The sequence below is a fragment of the Mauremys reevesii genome, linkage group 3, assembly GCF_016161935.1.
Source record: "Mauremys reevesii isolate NIE-2019 linkage group 3, ASM1616193v1, whole genome shotgun sequence".
Classification (NCBI taxonomy): Eukaryota; Metazoa; Chordata; order Testudines; family Geoemydidae; genus Mauremys; species Mauremys reevesii.
Genome location: NC_052625.1, coordinates 170,765,244 through 170,791,069, shown reverse-complemented (window position 1 = coordinate 170,791,069; position 25,826 = coordinate 170,765,244). Strand labels below are relative to the sequence as shown.

The window sequence follows — 25,826 nt, the reverse complement described above, 5'->3', positions numbered from 1 at the left end:
TCTTAGAGGGGTCACATGACACACTTTGCTTCCGGTCATGTGTCCGCCATGGGTGGGACTTCCAGTGACAGGTGGTTGGGGCTTAAGGGGTCAAGGAGCGGGTTTTGAGGGGTCAAGGGGAGGGGTTAGTGTTTTATTGATGGTAGGGCCCTTATACTACTACCAGACACCCTTGGAGGCCCTTGCCTTCCCAAGGGGTGGCTTTGTAAATTTAGCATCAGGTGTTCTTGACCGAGAGTCCTTGGACATTTGGGACATCACTTTGTTCTGAAGCTTATTGCAGGTTTTCTTGAGGCACATTAACATCCGTTTGAGAATTGTAACTTTGCTTCTTGAAGGGGATGATGTCCTAGCTCTAGAGGCCTTTGGTGACTTTGGGGGAGAACCGTCAGGACTCCCAGTTGTTTTCTCCCCAGCTTGCGAAAGCCCTGTTGTACTTGTAGCAATGGACACCATCTTTGGTTGCTTTCTGGGAGCCGTTTTCCCCATTCCATCCTGCGTCTTTCTCCTGTCTGCTGGAAGGAGCCACACCACTGGCATCTTTTTGTGGTTGGATGATGCTGAGGAGTCTCCTGGAGTCCATCGCTGTGGATTCCATGGGATCTTCCGGCAAGTCAGCACCTGCAGAGCCAGCTGGTCTCTTCCGTCGAAGCTTACTGCAGTTCTTGCAGACACTAATTGGCAGCTGATCCTGAAGAGCTGCGACCACAGTTCCATCGAGCCCATGTGGATCCATGTCGTCTCGAAGACCATGCAGCTCAGCAGATGTCTCCTCCTGAGTTTTCTTACCCTTCATCTTTCCTGGATATGTCTTACGGCACTGCTGGCAGACTGAGACCTGGCCCGCCAAGGGGCGGGAGCTGCTCAACATTTCCATCAGGTGCTTCAGCTGCAGGTCGTGTGCAGCCTGCCCAGCCATGAGAGAGTCAAGGGTGGATCTTGTTAGCTGCTCAGAGCCTGGGGCCTCTGGGGCAACCTGGTGGCTTTGGGGCCTGGGATGATCTGCCCTGCCCTCACCTGCCTGTGCCCCTGGCCCCAGACAAGAGCCTTCTCCCAAGAGAAACTTCCTCTCCATGTGCAGCTCCAGCTTCTCTTCAGTCCCTTTGGTGCCGCTCACACTGGTAAGGGGCTTTCTCAACTCGCTCCTATAGAGGTGGAGTGTGGCTGTGAGCGTCTTCTCTGCTATTGCCATCTCTCTCACGAGGGGAGCATCTCTGTGCGACTCTCTCACCATCTTTGGGAATGCCTCCATTTGGATCTCTGAGCATTTCTGAGCAATGTGTTCCTGCAGCTTGACCACCACCGTGGGCACAAGCCTGGCCAGGATGGCATCAGGGGATGCCATGATCCTGTGGGCCTTTTGAGGCAGGGGTCCAGAGGGGCAGACACATGGCTCCTGGATCGCCTGTGCACGCTGAGGGCTGGTGTTGGATCTGAGGGGCTCCGGGACCTTTGCTGGAAATCCACATTTGGGCCGATCTGTGTCTAATATCAATTGCTGCTTGGTGTCCCGCTCACCCAGCAATGGCTCCCCCGGGATGGGGGTTTGTGGAGCTGGAGGCAGAAGAGCTGTGTGGGGTTTCTGGGGGCTGAGGGGTAAGCCCTGCTCATGCTGGAGTCTCTTTGTGTGCACGTGACAGTCCAGTTCCTCCAGGACTTCACAGCTTAGGAAAGGGACCCTGCTCATGTTGAACTTCACCCTGGGGTCTCTGTCCGGTGGGCGCAGAGCAGGGACGTTAGGGATCATCTTGGCCAGCGACGCTGTGTATGGGGTAGGAGCCCCCAATTGACTCTGCAGATGCTTCTGGCGGATGTTGAAGTCTAAGCCACGGATTGACGTCTGGTCCAGACCCATGGTCTGCTCTCGCCGGTCTCGTCTGCTGTGGGCAGGAGGCCTGGGGAGAGGCTGGGCTTGGATGGGATGAGCGGATCCTTCCCAGCCCCCGACAGGCATGATCTCCCCTGTGTGGCAGAGGGGCTCTGATTGAATCATGGCGGCTTCTCTCAGGGAAAAGGAGCTGGGACTCCAGAGGGGAGAGGTGGTGGATTCCCTAGAGGAGTAGGAGAACTGGCTCGTGGCAGATGTCGACACACTCGGCCTGTGGGAGAGAGCAGACAGGGACAGATGGGACATGGCTCTGCTGAGCAAAGGCAGGGCTTGGGCACAGTAGTGCAATGGGGCAGTGCCTAGGCATGCATTGCACACCACACCCCGACACAAGGACATCAGCTGGGTAACGAAGGACTGAGGGGGGAACTGGCACTCATTTTATCTAGAACGATAACCCTTCGTCACACGCACATGTGCAGCACCTAGCACGATGGGGCCTTGAGCATGATCAGGGATCTACTGCTATTTGACTAGAAAGATTAGCTAACAACAATTGGTTTGGGGGAGGAAGACGTGAGCATGTGGGTGTAACCCTTGCCAGAGGATGTTGTGAAGGCCAAGACTATAAACTATAAAAGGAATTAGATAAATTCATCAATGGCTATTAGCTAAGGTGGGCAGGGATGGTGTCCCTAGCCTCTGTTTGTCTGAAGCTGGGAATGGGCGACAGGGGACGGATCATTTGATGATTCCCTGTTCTGGCCATTCCCTCTGCTGCACTGGCATTGCCCAGTTTTGGAAGACAGGATACTGGCCTAGATGAACCTTTGTCTGACCCAGTCTGGCTGTTCTTATGTTCTTACATTCTAACCCACTGGAAAACTGTCCTGTTCTAATGGCTGATACCCTAGAGGCTAACAACTTACTATTGCTCCCAGTTAATGGAGTTTCTCCGGTGGTGGAGGTCTGTGCTATGGTCCTGAAAGTCCTGGCTGATGACTCGTGTTTAGGGTGTATCACGTGGTGTCCCACTCACTGCCTGTCTGGTGCCTACTCTGGGGATGGGATTAGCTCTCGGTGTCAATGCCCCTTCCAATTGTCGCATGTGGTCACTGTCACTCCCACAATGACCCAGACAGTTTTCCTGTTCACTGCCCCGCCGGTCCATGCCGTGCCCTCGGGGGCTGGTAGGGAAACCTGGGCCCACGCTTCACACTGGGCTCCAGGCCAGGGACCCTCAACCCAGCAGTTCTGGGCTTTCCTCTCCCAGCCTGGACTGCTTCCTACTACTCCTGGTTCCCCTCCTTGCTCTGGGTGCACCAGCTCCAAACACTCCCCCCTCTTCCCAGGGAGGGGCTGCCCTTTCCCAGCCGCAGCCCCTGTCTCTTGCCAGCTTCCTGGCTTTATTGGCCCCGTCTGTTCCTGCCAGCTGAGCCTGCTTGGGATCAATTCCCTGCTCCCCGGCTCTTCCTGCAGGTGCACCCTGTGGAGTTCATGGGCCTGCCTGGCCACCTGAGCCCCTTCCAGTGCTGTGTGGGGTGGACACCCCCTCGCAGGGTGTCACTGGATTGCTTTTTCCTTCAAACACAGCACGGGCAGGTTCTAGACAGTCGCCTGCTGGCAGATATTGCCCTACAGAAGGATTTGATCCTACTCACATCCCCAACTTGTAGTCTCTGCATTTAATTTCTGATCATCCCTCACCTCACTTTCACTGGTATCTCACCTTGGAAGCTAAAGCCTCTTAGGGGCTTTTTCCCTGTTATTTTAGGATCCTGGAGTGTCTGGTTTTCCCTGCTCCCTCCTCTCTACATTCACTCTCCCCTCCCACCCAGACCCCAGTCTGGTGCCCCCTGGTCAGTTGCCTTACGGTATCAGAACTTCATCCAGGTGTCCGGCCACGTACTGTAGATTCCTCTCAACCAGCCTGAGGCGCTGAGCCAAGCGGAGCTTCTCCGGGTGCACAGGGCAGCTTTGCAACAGAGTGAGCAGATAGCTGAGTGCAGGCCCTGCCCTCAGGCCCTCTTTTACCCAGAGGGGAGGCACCGAAAGGCTCCCTGTCCCATTCTCCACTGAGGCAGCCTCCTCCCCTGCAATACCCGGGCCTTGGATGTTCTGGTTTGGGGTTAGCTGGATTGTTAGGTGAGCCCTGTCTAGTGCCGAGGAGGTGAGAGTGTATCCTACTGGCAGCGTGTGTGTCATGTCCCGCCCACGGAAGCTAATCAACATATAGGATAACAGCCTACTATAGCTGCCAACTAATACAGCTACCTCTTCAGCTCTAAGGGGTGTTTTATACTGCAGAGCTGAAGGTCCAGGGTTCAAATCCTGCTGGGGGACTGGAGAAGGGGCCGTTACACAAGTGCTGCTGGATCCCTTTCACCCTTCTCACTGTACCAGAAAGCCCAGCTTTCCTCCTGATCTGTCCACCTCACCTGCACGGGGCTGCTCTAGGAAAACATTTTCTCCCCCTCTTGGGAGGGGAGGATGGTCCAGTCCAGTCGACATAATCTACCCCCCACCACCACTGCCCCAGGTTAAATGAACTGTATGATGCGTGGGGGTGGATTAGAGATGGCAACTTCTGCTGGGTGGGAATGAATTGCAGGAGTCTAAAGGAGAAGAGTTCCTTGAGTGGTACATAGGTCGGGGCAGGGGAGGGATTACTCGGGTGGGGATGAATTGCATGACGCTAAAGGAGAGGACTGACCCACTGCAGATTGATGGAGGGGGGCATTGCTTACCATGTCTCTAGGGATGCACCAGCCTCCTCCAGCTCTTCCTCACAGCACCCAAAAGCTGCCAGAAGTGAGACATAATGGAGACATTGAGCTGCTTGGGCACTCGTTGCTTCCTAGCACCCTAGAGCCCCAGATTTCAGGGGCAGCCTGTGAACGGAGCCCCAGCCAGTGCCTCTGCAGGACTCTGGGCACGACTAAGCCTTCGCAGGAAGAGGGGAGGCAGGTGGGGGAATAGACCCTATTTCTCTGCTTTGCATGGGGCCTGAGTCTGCCACCGCAGCTGTGGGGTCAGGGGCTGCTTACCTTTTGGTTTCTGCTTTTTCTTTCGGTGTGTCCTCTTCCTCCGAAGAGCCTGCCACACACAGAGAAAGCAGCAGGGTTAGAAGAGAACTCCTCAATAAACCTGAGAGAACAATGGGCCAGAGGGGATTGCCATGTGGGGCCAGGGGGAAGTTTTTCTTTGCGGAAGAGTATTGCACTATGAGGCCTCCTGGGTAGGCATTGTGCTTTCCTGTGATGCAGACAATGTAGGGCACACAGCACAACCCATAACAGGGGTCACTGGAACAATCCAGGGGTTGGAGAAACAGGGATTGCTGGTACCCGGAGCCTGCAGAGTTTATAAGCATTGAAGTTGAGAGCCTGCAAAGTTTTCTCTCCTGCAGAGATGACAAAACTCGGCAGGTTTTAGGATTGCAGGGTATGCAACTAACCCCAGATACCATGCACGGAATTCAGACCTTGGGGGAGATATCTGACCTCTGGACAACATTGTTTCCTAGATACATATTTAGGGAATGCATGCTATCGGGGTTTTATCTGCATGCATTTGGGATGGCCATGCTACTCCTGAGTGGTGAAGCCATGAATGGGTTATGCAAATGCACCCAAACAAGTGCTGATATAACCCCAATATCATCCTTAAACGGCAGCTCTTTTACACCAAACAACAACAACAACAACAGTTTGGCATGAGTTCAGCCCACTTGCCTGGGAGCTGCAAAGTTTCTTGACGGTAAACCGCACTGCTTGCAGCTTAACTAGCCAGGTATTCCTTTCCCAGGCTAGATCTTTCTCGCCTGGGCTCAGCCCCTGTCCCCCTCCCCCACAGTTTAGTTCCTTTATTTCTCCAGGTGTTTTCAGCAGTCTTCCTTTTGGGGCAGCGAGGTGGTGGAGAAGAGCCTAGATTAACTCCCTTCCAAGCCTTAAAATAGGATTTGGCTATGACAGGAATCCTTTGTCTCCCAGTTTGACCCCTCACTCTCTCCTAATGGAAAAACACCGCCAGTCCCAAATGATGTCCATCTGAGGGAACTGAGATTGTTTAGTCCGCAGAAGAGAAGAATGTGGGGGGGGGGGATTTGATAGCCACTTTCAACTACCTGAAAGGGGGTTCCAAAGAGGATGGATCTAGACTGTTCTCAGTGGTGGCAGATGACAGAACAAGGAGCAATGGTCTCAAGTTGAATGGGGGAGGTTTAGGTTGGATATTAGGATAAAACTTTTTCACTATGAGGGTGGTGAAGCACTGGAAGGGGTTACCTAGGGAGGTGGTGGAATCTCCTTCCTTAGAGGTTTTTAAGGGCAGTCTTGACAAAGCCCTGGCTGGGATGATTTAGTTGGGAATTGGTCCTGCTTTGAGCAGGGGGTTGGACTAGATACCTCCTGAGGTCCCTTCCAGCCCTGGCCTTCTATGATTCTATGAGGTGACATGATCACATGATGCTGCAGTGTCAAAGCAGCATCCCAGGAAACTTCTCAGGAAGGAGGAAGATTAGTATCTTCCAAGTCCTATTGTCCTTCCTAATGGCCCATCCAGGCTGATTGCCCACTGTTTGGGGGCATTCCCCCGGTGCAAGCACTTTTGTAATTGATACAGAGCCCATATTCCTTGCTACAGATACAGAAATGATACATCCATACAGATAGGATAATCCCGTTCAGTAAATCAGAACTTTTCCAATGATATCTCACATAACCCATCTTGCATAAAACATACCTTAGTTATGCCATATTCATAGAACAATATTTCTATGAAGAATATGGGGCGTAATGTCACAGGGGTGAAGAAGCATGTGGACAAGGGCGATCCAGTGGATATAGTGTACCTGAACTTTCAGAAAGCCCTTAACAAGTTCCCTCATCAAAGGTTCTTAAGCAAAGTAAGTTGTCATGGAATAAGAGGGAAGGTCTTCACATGGACCAATAACTGGTTTAAAGATAGGAAACCAAAGGTAGGAATAAATGGTGAGTTTATGAAGAGAGATAAATAGCAAGGTCCCCCAAGGATCTGTACTGGGACCAGAGATGTTCAACATATGCATAAATGATCTAGAAAAGGGGGGAAACAGTGAAGTGGCCAGATTTGCAGATGATACAAAACTAAAGATCGTGAAATCCAAATCTGAATAGGCCCTCCTTGTTCCCAGATGTATAACTCTGTGTTGGGCTGTGTGAAAATGCATTTTGTTTGAATGGGCCCCATTTGCCAAACCAACTCTCCGGAACTCTCTGTATGACTGCCCTGTCCTCATCGTTATTTACCATTCTGCCAATCTTTGTGTCATCAGGACATTTTTATCAGTAGCAATTTTGTATTTAATTCCAAGTCATTGAAAAAATGTTGAATAGCCTCAGACCTAGTACTGATCCCTGCAGAGCCCCATTAGAAAAACCCACATTCGAGGAGCCCTTTGACAATTACTTTTAAGATCGGTCAGTTAGCCATTAGCCTGTTCTCAATCCCTTTAACCTCTGCTCCATTGATATTGTATAGTGCTGATTTTTAATCCAAATATCCTGCAGTACTTGTATGCATAAACAGGGGAATCTCAAGTTGGAGGAGAGAGGATATTTGACCTCTGTATTTGGCACTGGTGCAACCAGTGCTGGAATCCTGTGTCCAGTTCTGGTGTCTAACATTCAAGAAGGATGTTGATAAATTGGAGAGGGTTCAGAGAAGAGCCATAAGAATGATTAAAGGATTAGAAAACATGCCTTGTAGTGATTGACTGAGCTCCTAAAGTCTATGTCGCTTAAAGAGGTTAAGGGTGGTTTGAGGAAAAGTCTATAAATACCTCCCCGGGGAAGAAACAATTACAAATGGGCTCTTCAATCTAGCAGAGAAAGTTCTAACATGTCCAATGGCTGGAAGTTGAAACTAGACAAATTCAGACTGGAAAGAAGACGTCCATTTTTAACAGTGAGAGGAATTAACCATTGGAACAATTGACCAAGATCATGGTGGATTGATTCTCCATCACTGGCAATTTTTAAAATCAAGATTGGACATTTTAATAAAAGGTATGCAGTAGGCATTATTGTGTGGAAGTTCTTTGGCCTGCGTTAGACAGGAGGGTCAGACTAGAAGATCCCAATGGGCCAATCTTGCCTTGGAATCTATGAAAAACAACACCTTACACAAGTCTAAGTTTGTCACATCTATGTTTGACATGGCCCATTTTCCATAAAACGTTGTTAACCTGCTTTAAATATATTCCCGTCCTTTAATTCTTTATTGATTGATTCCCATATCAGTTTGATCCGAGCCTGCTGATTGAATAATACTTATGTTTGGTTCCTGCATTCAGCTGGCATCAATCCAGCTTTTCTATCTCTCTAGGAGTCTCACTTACCTCAGATCTGGCGAGCCTCAGCACAGCATAAAAGACTACAAAGAGCAGATAGAGGAGGAGTGAACTCATTTCCCCGGGCTCAGGCACTAAGACACTCTCAACACAGGCACTCTCAAAGCAGCAACAAGTACCCAGGCTACACCTGAGGGCAGGTTGCTGCTCTGGCATCAGGCAGGCGCTGATGTCATCTCTAGATCACAGTGGGGTTGGCCTCCTGCAATCTCCCTCTAGTCTGTGAGGTGTCAATGCCGTACTTAGATCAGGAGATGGGATGGGGCAACTGCCCAAGTGGGCTGAGCTCAGCATAAGGCAGGAGAGAGGGCATCGGGTTTCCCAGGAAAACCCTGGGTGTTTTCCGAGCTCTATGACTCTCAAGCCCTTAGGCAAGGGATATTTTTTCCCTACTTGTGGGAACTCCTAAAACCCTTGTGACTGAGGCAGAATCTCCCAGCCTGAAGTGAGAAGCAGCCCTGAAGTGATTCTCTAGTGCTACCAGTGCAGAAAAACATTCATGGTATCACCAGCCCAAGCATTCCAACACCATGAGCTGGGCCCCACCAAAATCATGAGATTGGCTTCAAAATAATGAGATCTTCCAAAAACATTCATCTGGGGACCTCTTCATTTGCCTTCTGGTATCTGAGCCGCTAGGGTGCACTCAATTCATGTTCTCCACCTTCTCTTTGCAACCACGGGGGCTTAAAATTGGCTAACAAATAAAATAAAATAAAGAGCAGAGATTCTCAGATAAATCACTTGACTCCAGCGGTGGGCGCTTTAAGAAAAGCACCCTATATCATAAGATAATAAAGAGCCCTAACTCCTATCTAACATGTTCAATCAGTAGATCTCAAAGCACGTTACAAAGGAGGTCTGTAGCATTAGCCCCCTTTTCGAGATGGGAAATTGAGGCACAGAGAAGAGCAGTGACTTGCCTACGGTCACCCAGGAAAACAATAGCAGAGCCAGGACTAGCACTTAAGTCTCCTGAGTTCCATCTAGTGCTCTATCCACTAGGCCACAATGCATTTGAAGTAAGGGGTCATAGTCAATACATTCCTGTAGCGGTTATTTTGGGCTCTTCCAATACCATTGTTATTGAAGTGAAGGGAAATAACTGGCCAGAGCCGGCTTAGTGCCAGGGGTGCCAGGAACCCTGGGACCACGAGGGAGAGCCCTGGCATTTCGAGCACTAGCCGGTGGTCGGAGCAGTAAGGAACAACCAATGAATGGAGCCACGAGCTCTGTCTGTTGCCCTGTCTCTCTCTGTGGATGTGCCCCGTCAGCCCAACAGGGCCTGGTCAGAACAGGGGCCCTCGGGCCCTCCCACCCTCCCTTCCATGGCGCTGTGTCCAGGCAAGCTCTGCTGAGAGCGCAGGACGGCTTGGGGCTGGCGGGGTTGGGGAGGGTCCTCCTACCATCCTGCGTCTCCAGGAGAAGCTGTGCTGCGTCGCCATGGCCACCCAGATGAACAGGACCAGAAGGACGCAGGTGTATATCACCCAGGAGCTGTGCCAGCAGGCACAGAACCAGCTCTGCAGGATCCCCACTCCAGCGTCAAACATGCTGGGAAGGACGGTCTGGACGCGCACTGGGGATGGAGATGCTACACTCCCTGCTGCTGCTGCGGCTGGATCTCTCCTGAGAGGCTGTTTGGTCCAGTGACGCATCATAAAGGGCCAGGACCAGGCAGGCCCTGACATCACAAAAGGACTGCAGGCATCAGAGGTGGGCAAGACCCTGGCTCCCTGCAGTCCCTCCCCAGCACCCCATGAAGGTACTTAGAGACTGTGACTGAGTCACCCCGTAACCTTCTCTTCATTAAGCAAAAGAGATTGAGCTCCTGAGTCTCTCACTAGGCGGCAGGGTTTCTAACCTTTGAATCAGTCTTGAGGCTTTTTTCTGACTTCTCTTTCATTGAGAACATCCTTCTGGAAGGGCATTCACCAGCATAAGCCCTTGGAGAATGGCATTAAATTGGAGTAACACCACAGTGAATCAGGCAGGCGCTGTGAGGCTCTGGATGGGACTGGTCCCCAGACCGGGTGTCTGTCTGTCAACATCCACCAGATGTTGGCAGCCTCTTTTTTTAAACTTGGGAGTGGAATTGGCCCTCCACCCTTGGAGATGCCCTACTGAGCATATGTGACCCAAAGCACCCTCTAGTCACACCCTCCATGCGATGGTAATAATCTTTGTACGAAATATGCCTTGAGAGGTACCATTTGAAAACTAACAACTCTCTGGTCAATAAGATCATGATGCAACATTACACAGAGAGTGATGAGTTCCCCCTGTAGGACATTACTTGTGAAAACCCGACAGCCCCTCCTAGGCAACCGCTGTTAAAGAGGTCTGTCCTAAACAAAGGAATGGGGGGTTATATAAGCAGCAAACAGGGTCATCAAGACAGCAGGGGAAGGAGATGGTAGTGAACAGAGCAATTTACATTTCAGCAAACACAAGTAGTGGGGTGGGGTGGGGGGGGAAGAAGAGCACATGGAATGTTGACAGACCCTGGCTGTTGGCAGGGAGGATCAAACCTGGGATCTCTGGGGCTTAGTGCCCGATCCTCTACTGCATGAGCTAAAAGCCAACTGTCTCTTAGCTAATGCTGTAGCACAGACTCATTTTATGGTCTTGGTGCCACTAGATGGGACAGGACACCACACCCAGGAGGTGTGTGGGTTACACACGGACAGTGATGAGCTGCCAAAATCTTAACTACCGGTTCCCTACCGGGTCCTTCAGTTGCTCCGGGTCTTCAGCAGCACTTCGGCGGTGGGTCCTTCAGTGCCACCGAAGACTCGGAGCGAGTGAAGGACCCGCCGCCAAAGTGCCACCGGGGGAGCTATGCTTCTTTAGGGGACCAGGAGCTGTGGATTCTCCTGCTCCACCTGGCACTTCTGCTGGAGATTGAGGTCGGGCATAGGGGCTGCCCCTGCTGCCCCACGGCTTCTTCCAGGGCTGGGGTTGGGGCAACATTGCCCCACCCACTGGGCAGAAGCTGCCTCCCCCCCCCGTTGACTGTGGCTCCTCAGCCTGGGTTTGTAGTCACAGTGGCTAATCCACCACTGAGGGGGAGACGATGATGAAATCAAGTGTTGCACTTAAGCTATGAGCAGTTATTTGCAAAGCCATTCAGTAATTATAAGGCATATGCATATCAAAGGCATCTATATACAGTATGGTTCATAATGCCTTGAGCACAAGGGGGGAATTTCAGTGTATTTTATTTTTTTTAAATTAGAAATGATTGCTCAGTGAGCATATAGCGATTGTTGTTGGTGCTTGCAGCAGACTAGATAACATACTTAAGAAGGAAGCGGAGTCATAGGGTTTTCTGGTAAAATTTATACTCCTTTCTCATATAACTGCACAGTGTATTTGTTGCACCACCAGCATAGATAGTGTGACAAAGTTCCTCCTCTACCTTGGTGGGTCCGGCACTTATTGGCAGATTTGTTCACCTCAGAGATGTTCCCCTCTGGTGGAACCCAAAGTCTGGGTCAACCCCTCCTGTGTCTGATCAGGAATTGGGAGGTTTGGGGGGGAACCCGAGCCCTCCCTCTACTCCAGGTTCCAGCCCAGGGCCCTATGGATTGCAGCTGGCTATAGTGCCTCCTGTAACAGCTGCATGACAGCTACAACTCCCTGGGCTACTTCCCCATGGCTTCCTCCCAACACCTTCTTTATCCTCACCACGGGACCTTCCTTCTGGTGTCCGATAACACTTGTACTCCTTAGTCCTCTAGCAGCACACCCTCTCGGCTCTTTGCACCTCTTGCTCCTGGCACGCACACCACAAACTGAAGTGAGCTCCTTTTTAAACCCAGGTGCCCTGATTAGCCTGCCTTGACTGGCTGCAGGTGTTCTAATCAGCCTGTCGGCCTGAATTGGGTCTAGCAGGTTCCTGATTACTCTAGTGCAGCTCCTGCTCTGGTCACTCAGGGAACAGAAAACTACTCATCCAGTGACCAGTATATTTGCCCTCTGCCAGACTCCTGGACCCCACTGCTCTGGGTCTGTCACAATAGCAAAGGAGATTTTCTGGAAAAGTTGAATAAAAACTAGAGATCCCAATCCCGGTCCCACTGAAGGTAAGCTTAACACTCCAAATAATCCTGGTGTTGGGACATCAGGACCATCATGTACAGGCTCAAGTTTCCAGTGTAATGTGTCAGTATTATCTGAAAGAAGAAAAAAAAAGTATTCCTTGCCTTCCAAAGAAAAGTTGACAGCAAATTGACGCCGGTTCAGTCTGCCTGCTTTATTCATTCCTTCAGGATATGTGCTACTCCTTAAATATGTCAAAACATTTGTAATTTTTTTCCTCAAAAGCTTTCCCTGAGAATTGTTTACAAGAGAAGACAATTACTTAAGTGGAAACATGGAGTATCAATTCATATAAGACCAGTGGTGAGCTGCAGCCCCAGGTCAATATACACGTCAGATCTTACCCACAAATCATACTGTTGCCAATCCTTTAGAATCTAAAATCTAAAGGTTTATTCATAAAAGGAAAATATCTAGATGAGAGCTAGAATCGGTTAAATGGAATCAATTACATACAGTAATGGGAAAGTTCTTGGTTCAAGCTTGTAGCAGCGATGAAATAAACTGCAGGTTTAAATCAAGTCTCTGGAGTACCTCCCCCGCTGGGATGGGTCATCAGTCCCTTGCGTGGAGCTTCAAATAGTAGCAAACTCCCTCCAGAGGTAAGAAGCAGGATTGAAGACAAGATGGAGATGAGGCATCAGCCTTATATAGGCTTTTCCAGGTGTAAGAACCTCTTTGTCCTTACTGTGGAAAATTACAGCAAAATGGAGTCTGGAGTCACATGTGCCAGTCCCTGCATACTTTGCTGAGTCACAAGGTGTGTCTGCCTTCTCTCCATGGGTCAATTGTGTAGCTGATGGTCCTTAATGGGCTATCAAGCAGGCTAGGCAGAGCTTACACCAACTTGTCTGGGATGTTTCCCAGAAGCACATCACCAACTTCAAATACAGACAGTATATATAACTTCAACTAAAAATGATACATGCACACAGACAGCATAATCATAACCAGCAACCCACAACCTGGTCTTAGACACCTTTTATGACCCCCTTTACTTAAGATTTGGTGCCACTACAGGACCTTGGTTGCAACCCATGTTCTATATGGTCCCAATTTATATCAATAACGTCACAGGGACCCTCTCCAAACCCCTAATCATTTTAGTTGCCCTTTTCTGAACCTTTTCTAGTGCTAGAATATCTTTTTTGAGGTGAGGAGACCACATCTGTACACAGTATTCGAGATGTGGGCGTACCATGGATTTATATAAGGGCAATAAGATATTCTCAGTCTTATTCCCTATCCCCTTTTTAATGATTCCTAACATCCTGTTTGCTTCTTTGACCACCTCTGCACACTGCGTGGACATCTTCAGAGAACTATCCACAATGACTCCAAGTTCTTTTTCCTGACTCGTTGTAGCTAAATTAGCCCCCATCATATTGTATGTATCATTCATTCATTCATGCCCATCACCCCAACCGGGGTATGGGCCGCCAACCACAGATCTCCATAGTCTTCTATCCTGGGCCATTCGCTCTAGCTGGTTCCAGGTATAGCCCATTTTTTTGCTATCAACCTGAAGGTCGCGTCGCCAGGTATTTCTTGGCCCCCCACAAAACCCCATGCCTTGGGGGTTCCACTGCAGTGCCTGTCTGGTGATGTTGGTTGGCTGCTTGCGTAGTGTATGTCCTATCCAGCCCCACCTTCTCCTTCTAATTTCTTCCTCTGCTGGGAGTTGATGGGTCCTCTCCAAGAGGTGGATGTTACTGATGGTGTCTGGCCAGCGGATCTGGAGAATCCTTCTGAGGCAGCTATTAATGAAGGTCTGGATCTTCCTGGTGGTTGTTTTGGTTGTCCTCCAGGTTTCAGCTCCATACAGTAAGACTGATTTCACGTTGGAGTTGAACAGTCGAATCTTTATTGTCAAAGACAGCTCTGAGCTCCAGATGTTCTTGAGCTGTAAGAAGGCTGCTCTTGCCTTACCAATCCTTACTTTGATGTCTGCGTCTGTGCCACCCTGCTGGTCGAAAATGCTACCTAGGTAGGTGAAGGACTGCACTTCTTCCAGGGGGCTTCCATTCAGTGTGACTGGGTCGTTGCTGATGGAATTGATCCTAAGGATCTTGGTCTTGTCCTTGTGGATGTTGTGGCCAACCTGTGATGACGTGGCTGCCACTACGTTGGTCTTCTCTTGCATCTGCTGTTTACTGTGCGAAAGGAGTGCAAGGTCGTCGGCAAAGTCCAGGTCATCAAGCTGGGTCCACAATGACCATTGGATTCCATTCCTACGCTTGTAAGTGGATGTCTTCATAATCCAATCGATGACGAGAAGAAAGAGAAGTGGTGACAACAAGCATCCTTGTCTGACTCCGGTTCGCACCTGGAAGCTGTTTGTGAGCTGCCCTCCATGGATCACTCTACAGTGTATGCCGTCATATGAATTCTTGATCAGGTTGACCACCTTTGCTGGGATGCCATAGTGCCGAAGGAGCTTCCAGAGGGTCTCTCGATCCACGCTATCGAATGCTTTCTCATAGTCAACAAAGTTGATGTACAACGAGGAGTTCCACTCCATAGACTGCTCGACTATGATGCGGAGCGTTGCTATCTGGTCCGTGCATGATCTGTTCTGCCGGAAACCTGCCTGTTCATCTCGTAGCTGTGGATCGACGGCATCCTTCATTCTCTCTAAGAGGACTCGGTTGAAGACCTTCCTGGCACCGACAGGAGTGATTCCTCTATAGTTGGCATAGTTGCTGAGGTCTCCTTTCTTGGGGATTTTGATGAGATAGCCCTCTTTCCAGTCAGCCGGAATCACTTCTTCTTCCCATATTTTCTCAAAGAGGGGGTACAGCATTTCCACTGAAGCATCCAGGTCTGCTTTCAGGGCCTCTGCTGGGATATCGCCAGGTCCAGCCCTTCCTGTTCTTCATCATGGTGATGGCTTTTCTGATCTCATCTCTGGTTGGTTTATCGCAATTGATTGGGAGGTCCTCGTTGGCTGGGTCGATGTCTGGTGGATTTGGTGGTGCTGGTCTGTTCAGGAGTTCCTCAAAGTGCTCCGCCCATCTGTTCATCTGTAGTTCTATTCCTGTTATAGACTTTCCTGCTTGTCTTTAACGGGACGTTCTGGCTTGCTGAACTTTCCAGACAGTCGCTTAGTATCGTACAGCTGTTTCATGTTACCGCTGTATGCTGCCTGCTCTGCTTCTGCTGCCAGTCCATCCACATAATCTCTCTTGTCCTTCCTAATATTCCTCTTCACTGCTCTGTGGGCTTCAGCATGCTCTTTTTGAGCTTTGGCCTTTGCTGCTCTAGTCCTGCTGTTGTTGACTGCTGCCTTCTTCTTCTTTCTGTCTTCTATCTTTGTCAAGGACTCTGCTGTGATCCACTCTTTCTGCTGGTGTTTCTTAATTCCAAGCACTTCCTGGCATGCTGACCTAAGTGTGTCTCTCACTTTCTGCCATCTGTTGAGTACACTGTCTTCCTCTTCCTCAGACCGATCCTGTAGTACTGAAAACGTATTCTTCAGCGTCAATCCAAAATCTTCCTTGGTCTTATGGTCCTTCAGAAGGTTGACGTTGTACTTCGCTCTTCTGTCTGACGCGTCTATCCAGTTCTTCTTCAGCTTCAGCTTCAATCTGGCCACCACTAAGTGATGGTCGGACGCCACGTCTGCTCCTCTTCTAACTCTAACGTCCTGCAAGGATCTTCTGAACTTCTTGCTAATGCAGACATGGTCGATCTGGTTTTCTGTCATGCCTGCTGGCGATACCCAGGTACTCTTGTGGATCCGCTTGTGAGGAAAGATGCTGCCTCCTATGACCAGGTTGTTAAGTGCACACAGATCCACAAATCTCTCTCCATTCTCACTCATCTCTCCCAGAGCATGGGTCCCCATGACTTGTTCGTATCCTGTGTTATCAGGTCCAATTTGGCATTAAAGTCTCCCATAAGGATGGTAATGTCTTTGTCTGGGAGAGTCTCTAATATTTTCTGGAGTCTGTTGTAAAAGTAGTCTTTGTCCTCCTCTTCACTGTCATTGGTTGAGCGTAGCACTGCACAACATTCATCTTAATCCTCTTCATTTTAGTTCTGAAGGATGCTGTGATGATCCTGGGACCATGTGCCTCCCAACCAATCAGTGCTCTCTGTGCCTGCTTGGACAACATGAAGCCTACTCCCTGTGTGTGGTGTGCGCTCTCTTCATGTCCTGAATACAGCAACAGCTCTCCTGTCAACAGTCGTCCTCTGTCCAGCTTGCGCCCATCTTGTCTCGCTAATGCCTAGTAGGGTCAGGTTGTTGCTCCTCATCTCTGCTGCAACCTGCCGCTCTTTCTGACTCGTACATGGTCCTCACGTTCCATGTGCCGATGGTAATCCTCCTGGCTGCAAGAAGGGTGATCGGCTTAGTGGCTTCCTTGCGGCTTTCACCACCCAGCGTCATGCATCTTCGAGTTGAAGACCCTTCTTTTTCTAGCCTAAAAGTCTCTGTTAACTCTATTGTTGGCGTTTCTGTAGCAAGCTGATTTTTACAGGGTGGAGTTGCTAGCCCCACGCCCAACCCTCCTCCTTTACCCTGACTTGGGACAGGCAGATGGCCCCAAAGGACCTCTCTGGTGGAGTTATTGTATGTATAGTTGGGGTTATTTTTTCCAATGTGCATTACTTTACATTTATCCACATTAAATTTCATTTGCCATTTTGTTGCCCAATCACTTAGTTTTGTGAGATCTTTTTGAAGTGCTTCACAATCTGCTTTGGTCTTAATTATCTTGAGCAGTTTAGTATCATCTGCAAACTTTGCCACCTCACTGTTTACCCCTTTCTCTAGATCATTTATGAATAAATTGAATAGGATTGGTCCTAGGACTGACCCTTGGGGAACACCACTAGTTACCCCTCTCCATTCTGAGAATTTACCATTAATTCCTACCCTTTGTTCCCTGTCTTTTAACCAGTTCTCAGTCCATGAAAGGACCTTGCCTTTTATCCCATGACAGCTTAATTTACATAAGAGCCTTTGGTGAGGGACCTTGTCAAAGGCTTTCTGGAAATCTAAGTAGGGATTTCCTACTTAGGAATCCCCTACACCGGATCCCCCTTGTCCACATGTTTGTTGACCCCTTCAAAGAACTCCAATAGATTAGTAAGACATGATTTCCCTTTACAGAACCATGTTGACTACTGCTCAACAATTTGTTTTTCTATGTGTCTGACAATTTTATTCTTGACTATTGTTTCAACTAATTTGCCTGGTACCGATGTTAGACTTACCGGTCTGTAATTGCCGGGATCACCTCTAGAGCCCTTTTTAAATATTGGCATTACATTAGCTAACTTCCAATCATTGGGTACCGAAGCTGATTTAAAGGACAGGTTACAAACCTTAGTTAATAGTTCCGCAACTTCACATTTGAGTTCTTTCAGAACTCTTGGGTGAATGCCATCTGGTCCCGGTGACTTGTTAATGTTGAGTTTATCAATTATTTCCGAAACCTCCTCTAGTGACACTTCAATCTGTGACAGTTCCTCAGATTTGTCACCTACAAAAGCCAGCTCAGGTTTGGGAATCTCCCTAACATCCTCAGCCGTGAAGACTGAAGCAAAGAATCCATTTAGTTTCTCCGCAATGACTTTATCGTCTTTAAGCACTCCTTTTGTATCTCGATCATCCAGGGGCCCCACTGGTTGTTTAGCTGGCTTCCTGCTTCTGATGTACTTAAAAAACATTTTGTTATTACCTTTGGAGTTTTTGGCTAGCCGTTCTTCGAACTCCTCTTTGGCTTTTCTTATTACACTCTTGCACTTAAGTTGGCAGTTTTTGTGCTCCTTTCTATTTGCCTCACTAGGATTTGACTTCCACTTTTTAAAGGAAGCCTTTTTATCTCTCACTGCTTCTTTTACATGGTTGTTAAGCCACGGTGGCTCTTTTTTAGTTCTTTTACTGTGTTTCTTAATTTGGGGTATACATTGAAGTTGGGCCTCTATTATGGTGTCTTTAAAAAGGGCCCACACAACTTGCAGGGATTTCACTTTAGTCACTATGCCTTTTAACCAGTGATGAGCTGCCAAAATCATAACAACCGGTTCCCTCCTCACCCCAGGAGGGATCATGCCCCCCCCCCCGGACTCCTGCCCCAACCAACCCCCCGCATTCCTTGATGCCCCCCCACCCCAGGGACCCCTGCCACATCCACCCCCCTTCCCTGTACCCTGAGTACCCTCCGCCGCCCCATCCAACCCCTCCTCTCATTCCTGATGGCTCCCAGGACCCCTGCCCCATCCAACCACCCTTCTCTCTGTCCCCTGACTGCCCCTGGAACCCTGGCCCCTGACTGCCTCCCACCGCCCCATCCAACCCCTGATCCTTTCTGACTGCCCCACCAGGACCCGTGCCCCGATTCAATCCCCTGTTCCTGCCCTCTGACCCCCACCCCAAACTCCCTACCCTCTCCAACACCCTCCCTGCCCCTTACCGGGCGGCGCTACAGTCCGGCCGCTGGAGCCGGAGCCCGGTACGCGGGCCGGGACAGGAGTCGCGCGCCGGAGCCGGAGGATGTGGCGGAGCCCGCGGACGGCTGGCCGGGTGGAGCCAGGGAGGGCCGCGCCAGAGCTGGCCCGGGGCCACATCCAGACCCACGCTGCCGGAGTCCGGCCCCGTGGCAAAACAGCAGGGGTGGCTGGAGCCACAGGGCCAGGCCGGGCCGGAGCTGGGGGGCCATGTCCAGAGCCTGGCATCCGGGTAGGTGGGGGCACGGCGGGCCAGGGGGATGCGGCTGAAGCCGGGCGGCCGGGCACGTGGGGCCGGGGGATGCGGCTGGGGAGGGGACGCGGGCTGGGCAGGGTCACGGCTGGGAACGCGGGCCGGGCAGGGTTGCGCCGGGTACAGGGGAACGCGGGCCGGGGGTGCCGCTGCTGGGGCCAGGGAGGGTCGGGACGCGGGACGGGGCCGCGCCGGGGACGGGTGGCTGGGGCCGGGGTGGTCGTGGCCGGGGATGGGCGGGGACGCGGAGCCGGGCCGGGGGCCTGGGAGGGTCGGGACGCGGGCTGGGCGGCCGGGACGCAGAACTGGGAGGGTCGGGGCCGGGAAGGGCCGCGGCCGGGAGGCGGACGGGCGGCCAGGACGGGCCGTGGCTGGAGACCGCCAGGGCACACGGCCCCCTAGTTTCCTACCTCAGCGCCATCTTCCTGGGCCGGGAGCCTGCTTGCTTCTCAGCCTCCCAGGCTTCCCGCGAACAGCGGATTCGCGGGAAGCAGGGGAGGAGAAGCAAGGAGGAGCATTCATGGCAGGAGGTGTAGGCAGAGCTGAGGTGAGCTGGGGCCGGACAGCAGGGAGCGCTTGTTAAATTTAAATGCCCTTTTAGAACCAGTTTGTCCCACCGGGAACAACCGGTTCTAAAAGGGCTTCTAAATTTAACAACCGGTTCGCGTGAACCGGTGCGAACCAGCTGCAGCTCACCACTGCTTTTAACTTTTGTTTAACTAACCCCCTCATTTTTGTATAGTTCCCCCTTTTGAAATTAAATGCCACAGTGTTGGGCTGTTGAGGTGTTCTTCCCACCACAGGGATGTTGAATGCTGTTGTATTATGGTCACTATTTCCAAGCGGTCCTGCTATAGTTACCTCTTGGACCAGCTCCTGCGCTCCACTCAGGATTAAATCTAGAGTCGCCTCTCCCCTTGTGGGTTCCCGTACCAGCTGCTCCATGAAGCAGTCATTTAAAGTATCGAGAAATTTTATCTCTGCATTTCATCCTGAAGTGAAATGTTCCCAGTCAATATGGGGATAATTGAAATCCCCACTATTATTGGGTTCTTAATTTTGATAGCCTCTAATTTCCTTAGCATTTCATCATCACTATCACTGCCCTGGTCAGGTGGTCGATAATAGATCCCTAATGTTATATCCTTATTAGAGCATGAAATTACTATCCATAGAGATTCTATGGAACATGTGGATTCACTTAAGATTTTTACTTCATCTGATTCTACACTTTCTTTCACATATATTGCCACTCCCCTCCCCCCCGACCTATTCTGTCCTGACATATTTTGTACCCCAGAATGATTGTGTTCCATTGATTGTTCTCAGTCCACCAGGTTTCTGTGATGCCTATTATATCAATATCTTCCTTTATCATGAGGCACTCTAGTTCACCCATCTTATTATTTAGACTTCTAGCATTTGTGTACAAGCACTTTAAAAACTTGTCCCTGTTTATTTGTCTTCCCTTTCTGATGTGCCAGATTCTTTTTATGTGACAGTTTATCATCTGACCTGGCCCTTACATAATACTCTTCCCTCCTCTGCTCCTGGCTATAACCTGGAGATTCTCTATCATCAGACTCTGCCCTAAGAGAAGTCTGTGTCCGATCCACATGCTCCTCTGCAGCAGTCGGCTTTCCCCCCATCTCCTGGTTTAAAACTGTTCTGCAACCTTTTTAATGTTTAGTATCAGAGGGGTAGCCGTGTTAGTCTGGTTCTGTAAAAGCAGCAAAGAATCCTGTGGCACCTTATAGACTAACAGACGTTTTGCAGCATGAGCTGTCGTGGGTGAATACCCACTTCTTCGGATGCAAAGTGGGTGAATACCCAGTTCTTTTGCATCCGAAGAAGTGGGTATTCACCCACGAAAGCTCATGCTGCAAAACGTCTGTTAGTCTATAAGGTGCCACAGGATTCTTTGCTGCTTTCTTAAATGTTTAATGCCAGCAGTCTGGTTCCACTTTGGTTTAGGTGGAGCCCATCTCTCCTGTATAGGCCCCTCCCATCCCAGAAGTTTCCCTAGTTCCTAATGAACGAAACCCTCCTCTCTACACCATCGTCTCATCCACGCATTGAGACTCTGAAGCTCTGCCTGCCTACCTGGCCCTGCGTGGAACTGGGAACATTTCTGAGATTGCCACCATAGAGGTCCTGGATTTCAGTCTCTTCCTAGCAGCCTAAATTTGGCTTCCAGGACATCTCTCCTACCCTTCCCTATGTCATTGGTACCTGCATGTACCACGACCACCGGCCCTCCCCAGCACTACACATAAGTCTGTCTAGATGCCTCGAGAGATCCGCAATCTTCGCACCAGGCAGGCAACTCACCATACGGTTCTCCCGGTCATCACAAACCCAGCTATCTATGTTTCTAATAATCGAATCTCCCATTAGTAACGCCTGCCTTTTCCTAGAAACTGGAGTTCCTCCCGGAGAGGTAACCCCAGTGCGAGAGGAAACCCAGCACCCTCTGGAAGGAGGGTCCCAACTACGGGAAGGTTTTCCTCTGCTCCCATTACCTGCTCTACTTCCTGGGCTGTTCTTCCTCCTCAACAGCACAGGGGCTGTCTGAGAGGAGGTGGGACAATTGTACAGTGTCCTGGAAAGCCTCATCCACATACCTTTCTGCATCTCTTAGCTCCTCCAGTTCCGCCACCCTGGCCTCCAAAGTCCGTACGTGGTCTCTGAGGGCCAGGAGCTCCTTGCAGCAACTGCACACATACGCCACCCGCCCACAGGGCAGGTAATCATACATGCAACACTCAGCGCAATAACTGGATAGCCCCCACTCTGCTGCTGGGCTTCTGCCTGCATTGTCTCCTAGTTAATGGAAGGGTGGTTTACAGAAAGGGGTTTTGAAATGTGGTTTGGTTTATAGGTTTTAAGGGGGACTACAGGGGAAGGGTTAGGACCGACGAGGGACTCCCGCTCCCTTCCCACTGCCCTTCCAAACTCCCTTGCGAAACTCTCTGTTAGCAGGCCCTGTTCGCCTGTTGTTCATAGTACAGGAATCTTGGCATTTGGCCGTGAAAGCAATATGGTCGCGTGCCTCAGTTTTCCCTTTCATACAGCACATCAGGTCTGGAACGTCTTTTCCCTGTGAAAAGTTCCAAGACTGTTTACAGGAATTAACAGTGCAACATTAGCATTACAAGGCCTTCTAACATAAAGTGTGTTCTCGTGTATTCCTCTTAACGTGTTCAAGGAATTTTCCAAAAGATTAGGCACATTGCACATTCTTACAATTCTTGGTAATAGCAACACATTAGTTACAAAAATTTTCATTAGTAATAACAAATTTATAGCAAGTATTTATTGCAAATCAAGTTGGTGTTAGCTCTGCTTAGCCTGCTTGGTGGCCTATTAAGGACCATCAGCTACAACTGACCCATGGAGAGCAGGCAGATATGCCTTGTAACTCAGCAAAGTGCAGGGACTTGCCCGTGTGACTCCAGTGTCCATTTTGCTGTAATTTTCCACAGTAAGAACAAAGAGGTTCTTACACCTGGAAAAGCCTATATAAGGCTAATGCCTCATCTCCATCTTGTCTTTAATCCTGCTTCTTACCTTTGGAGGGACTTTGCTACAAACTGAAGCTCTGAACAAAGGATTGAATGACCCATCCCAGCTGTGGATGTTCCAGAGACTTGATTTGAACCTGCAGTTTATTTCATCGCTGCTACAAGCTTGAACCAAGAACTTTCCCATTACTGCATGTAATTGATTCCATTTAACCGATTCTAGCTCTCATCTAGATCTTTTTCCTTTTATGAATAAACCTTTAGATTTTAGATTCTAAAGGATTGGCAACAGTATGATTTGTGGGTAAGAGCTGATGTGTATATTGACCTGGGGCTGGGGCTTGATTCTTTGGGATCGAGAGAACCATTTTCTTTTATTGGGGTGTTGGTTTTCATAACCATTCATCCCCAGGACGAGTGGCACTGATGGTGATACTGGGAGACTGGAGTGTCTAAGGGAATGGCTTGTGTGACTTGTGGTTAGCCAGTGGGGTGAGACCAAAGTCTTCTTTGTCTGGCTGGTTTGGTTTGCCTTAGAGGTGGAAAAACCCCAGCCTTGGGCTGTAACTGCCCTGTGTTAAGCAATTTGTCCTGAATTGGTGTTATGCCAATATAATAAAAACCAGCAGGATCTTATCAAGAGGTATAAGGCAAAGATGCCACATTTATTGTAAATACCATAACAAAACAAAAAACAATGTTTTTCTACTTGTTTCTATTACTACTTATTCCTTATACATACATACACACACATTCATTCACACAACCATTCATTCAGGTTCTGTATAGATGTTATAGTTACCAGCCTAGATGTTGCTCATGCCAAGTTACTGGCCAGGTATCTTGGTCATGAGGATGGAGCCGAGTCTGTGTCAGATGCATCTGATGCTCCTGGAGGCTGGCAGCAGAACCACAGGGTACGTCTACATAACGGGATTATTCCGATTTTACATAAACCGGTTTAGCAAAACAGATTGTATAAAATTGAGTGCGCGCGGCCGCACTAAACTTATTAAATTGGTAGTGTGCGTCCACGGTCCGAGGCTAGCATCGATTTCTGGAGCGTTGCACTGTGGGTAGCTATCCCGTATCTATTCCATAGTTCCCGCAGCCTCCCCCGCCCCTTGGAATTTCCGGGTTGAGATCCTAGTGCCTGATGGGGCAAAAATCATTGTCGCGGGTGGTTCTGGGTACAGCCTCACCCCTCCCTCCCTGAAAGCAGCAGACAACCGTTTCGCGCCTTTTTTGCTTGGTGAACTGTGCAGACGCCATAACACAGCAAGCATGGACCCTGCTCAGCTCAATACCGCAATCGTGGATGTTTTAAACACCTCGCGCACTCTCGTGCAGTATATGGTGAACCAGGACCTTCAAACAGAGGCGAGGAGGAGGCGGATACGGCAGCGTGGCGATGACAGTGATGAGGACGTAGACACAGAATTCTCTCAAACCGCGGGCCCCTGTGCTTTGGAGATCCTGATGGTAATGGGGCAGATTCTATCCATTGAACACCGATTTTGGGCCCGGGAAACAAGCACTGACTGGTGGGACCGCATTGTGTTGCAGGTGTGGGACGACTGCAGTGGCTGCGAAACTTTCGCATGCGTAAGGGCACTTTCATGGAACTTTGTGACTTGCTTGCCCCTGCCCTGAAACGCCATAATACGAAGATGAGAGCATCCCTCACAGTTGAGAAGCGAGTGGCGATAGCCCTGTGGAAGCTTGCAACGCCAGACAGCTACCGGTCAGTCGGGAATCAATTTGGAGTTGGAAAATCTACTGTGGGGGCTGCTGTGATGCAAGTAGCCAAAGCAATCACTAAGCTGCTGCTACGAAAGGTTGTGACTCTGGGAAACGTGCAGGCCATAGTGGATGGCTTTGCTGCACTGGGATTCCCTAATTGTGTGTGGGGGGGGCGATAGATGGAACCCATATCCCTATCTTGGCACCGGAGCGCCAGGACACCCAGTACGTAAACCGGAAGGGGTACTTTTCAATGGTGCTGCAAGCACTGGTGGATCACAAGGGACGTTTCACCAACATCCACGTGGGATGGCCAGGGAAGGTTCATGACGCTCGCGTATTCAGAAGCACTACTCTGTTTAAACGGCTGCAGCAAGAGAATTACTTCCCAGACCAGAAATTAACAGTTGGGGATGTTGAAATGCCTGTCGTTATCCTGGGGGACCCAGCCTACCCCTTGATGCCATGGCTCATGAAGCCATACACAGGCAGCCTGGACAGTGGTCAGGATCTGTTCAATTACAGGCTGAGCAAGTGCAGAATGGTGGTGGAATGTGCATTTGGCCATTTAAAGGCGCGCTGGCGCACATTACTGACTCGCTCAGACCTCAGCCAAACCAATGTCCCCTATGTTATTGCTGCTTGCTGTGTGCTCCACAATCTCTGTGAGAGTAAGGGGGAGCCCTTCATGGCGGGGTGGGAGGCTGAGGCAAATCACCTGGCCGCTGATTACGCGCAGCCAGACACCAGGGAGATTAGAAGAGCACACCTGGAAGCGGTGCGCATCAGAGAAGCTTTGAAAACGAGCTTCATCAATGGCCAGGGTACAGTGTGACTGCTGTGTTTGTTGATGAACACCCACCCCCCTTGATTGACTCATTCCCTGTAAGCAACTCCCCCTCCCCCTTCAAGTACAGCTTACTTATGCAAATAAAGGCACTCTATTTTAAAAATCATGATTTATTTATTAATTCATTATAAAAGAGGGAGAGAAATAAGGGTGTGGTTTGGGAGGAGGATAGAGGGATGGAGAAGGGCAGTAAAAAAATGTCACCGTAACGACAGCCGTCTGGTTGGGCTGTCCACGGGGGTGGTGTGGGCAGGTGCACGGAGCCTCCCCCCACGTGTTCTTACACGTCTGGGTGAGGAGGATGTGGAACATGGTGAGGGTTGAGGGTGGTTATACAGGGGCTGCAGCGGCACTCTGTGATCCTGCTGCCGTTCCTGAAGCTCCACCAGACGCCGGAGCATGTCATTTTGATCACGCAGCAGCCCCAGAGTTGCATCCCGCCACCGCTGATTTTCCTGCTGGTCTTCCTGCTGCCACCTCTCATCTCGGGTGTCTCTCCTGTCCTCACGTTCACTGGCATCTTTCCTGTAATTTGATACCACGTCCTTCCACTCATTCAGATGAGCTCTTTCCTTGCGTGTAACTTCCATAATATCCGAGAACATTTCATCTCGCCTTCTTTTCCTCCGCCTTATCTGGGCTAGCCTTTGGGATGGAGTAGGGAGGCTTGAAAA

The 25,826-nt window shown here is 50.0% G+C and overlaps 1 protein-coding gene across 1 annotated transcript in view; it reads right to left on the bottom strand.

Annotated features, from left to right (window-relative positions):
• The window catches only part of LOC120401176, a 42,986-nt gene that overhangs the window by 2,308 nt on the left and 14,852 nt on the right, over positions 1 to 25,826 (bottom strand). The window contains exons 8-13 of the mRNA XM_039530833.1: positions 9,626 to 9,903; positions 4,876 to 4,924; positions 4,576 to 4,630; positions 3,702 to 3,803; positions 1,007 to 2,099; positions 658 to 907 (exon numbers count right to left, since the gene is read on the bottom strand). Of these exons, the coding sequence (XP_039386767.1) occupies positions 658 to 907; positions 1,007 to 2,099; positions 3,702 to 3,803; positions 4,576 to 4,630; positions 4,876 to 4,924; positions 9,626 to 9,903 (1,827 nt within the window). The remainder of the gene's footprint in view (positions 1 to 657; positions 908 to 1,006; positions 2,100 to 3,701; positions 3,804 to 4,575; positions 4,631 to 4,875; positions 4,925 to 9,625; positions 9,904 to 25,826) is intronic.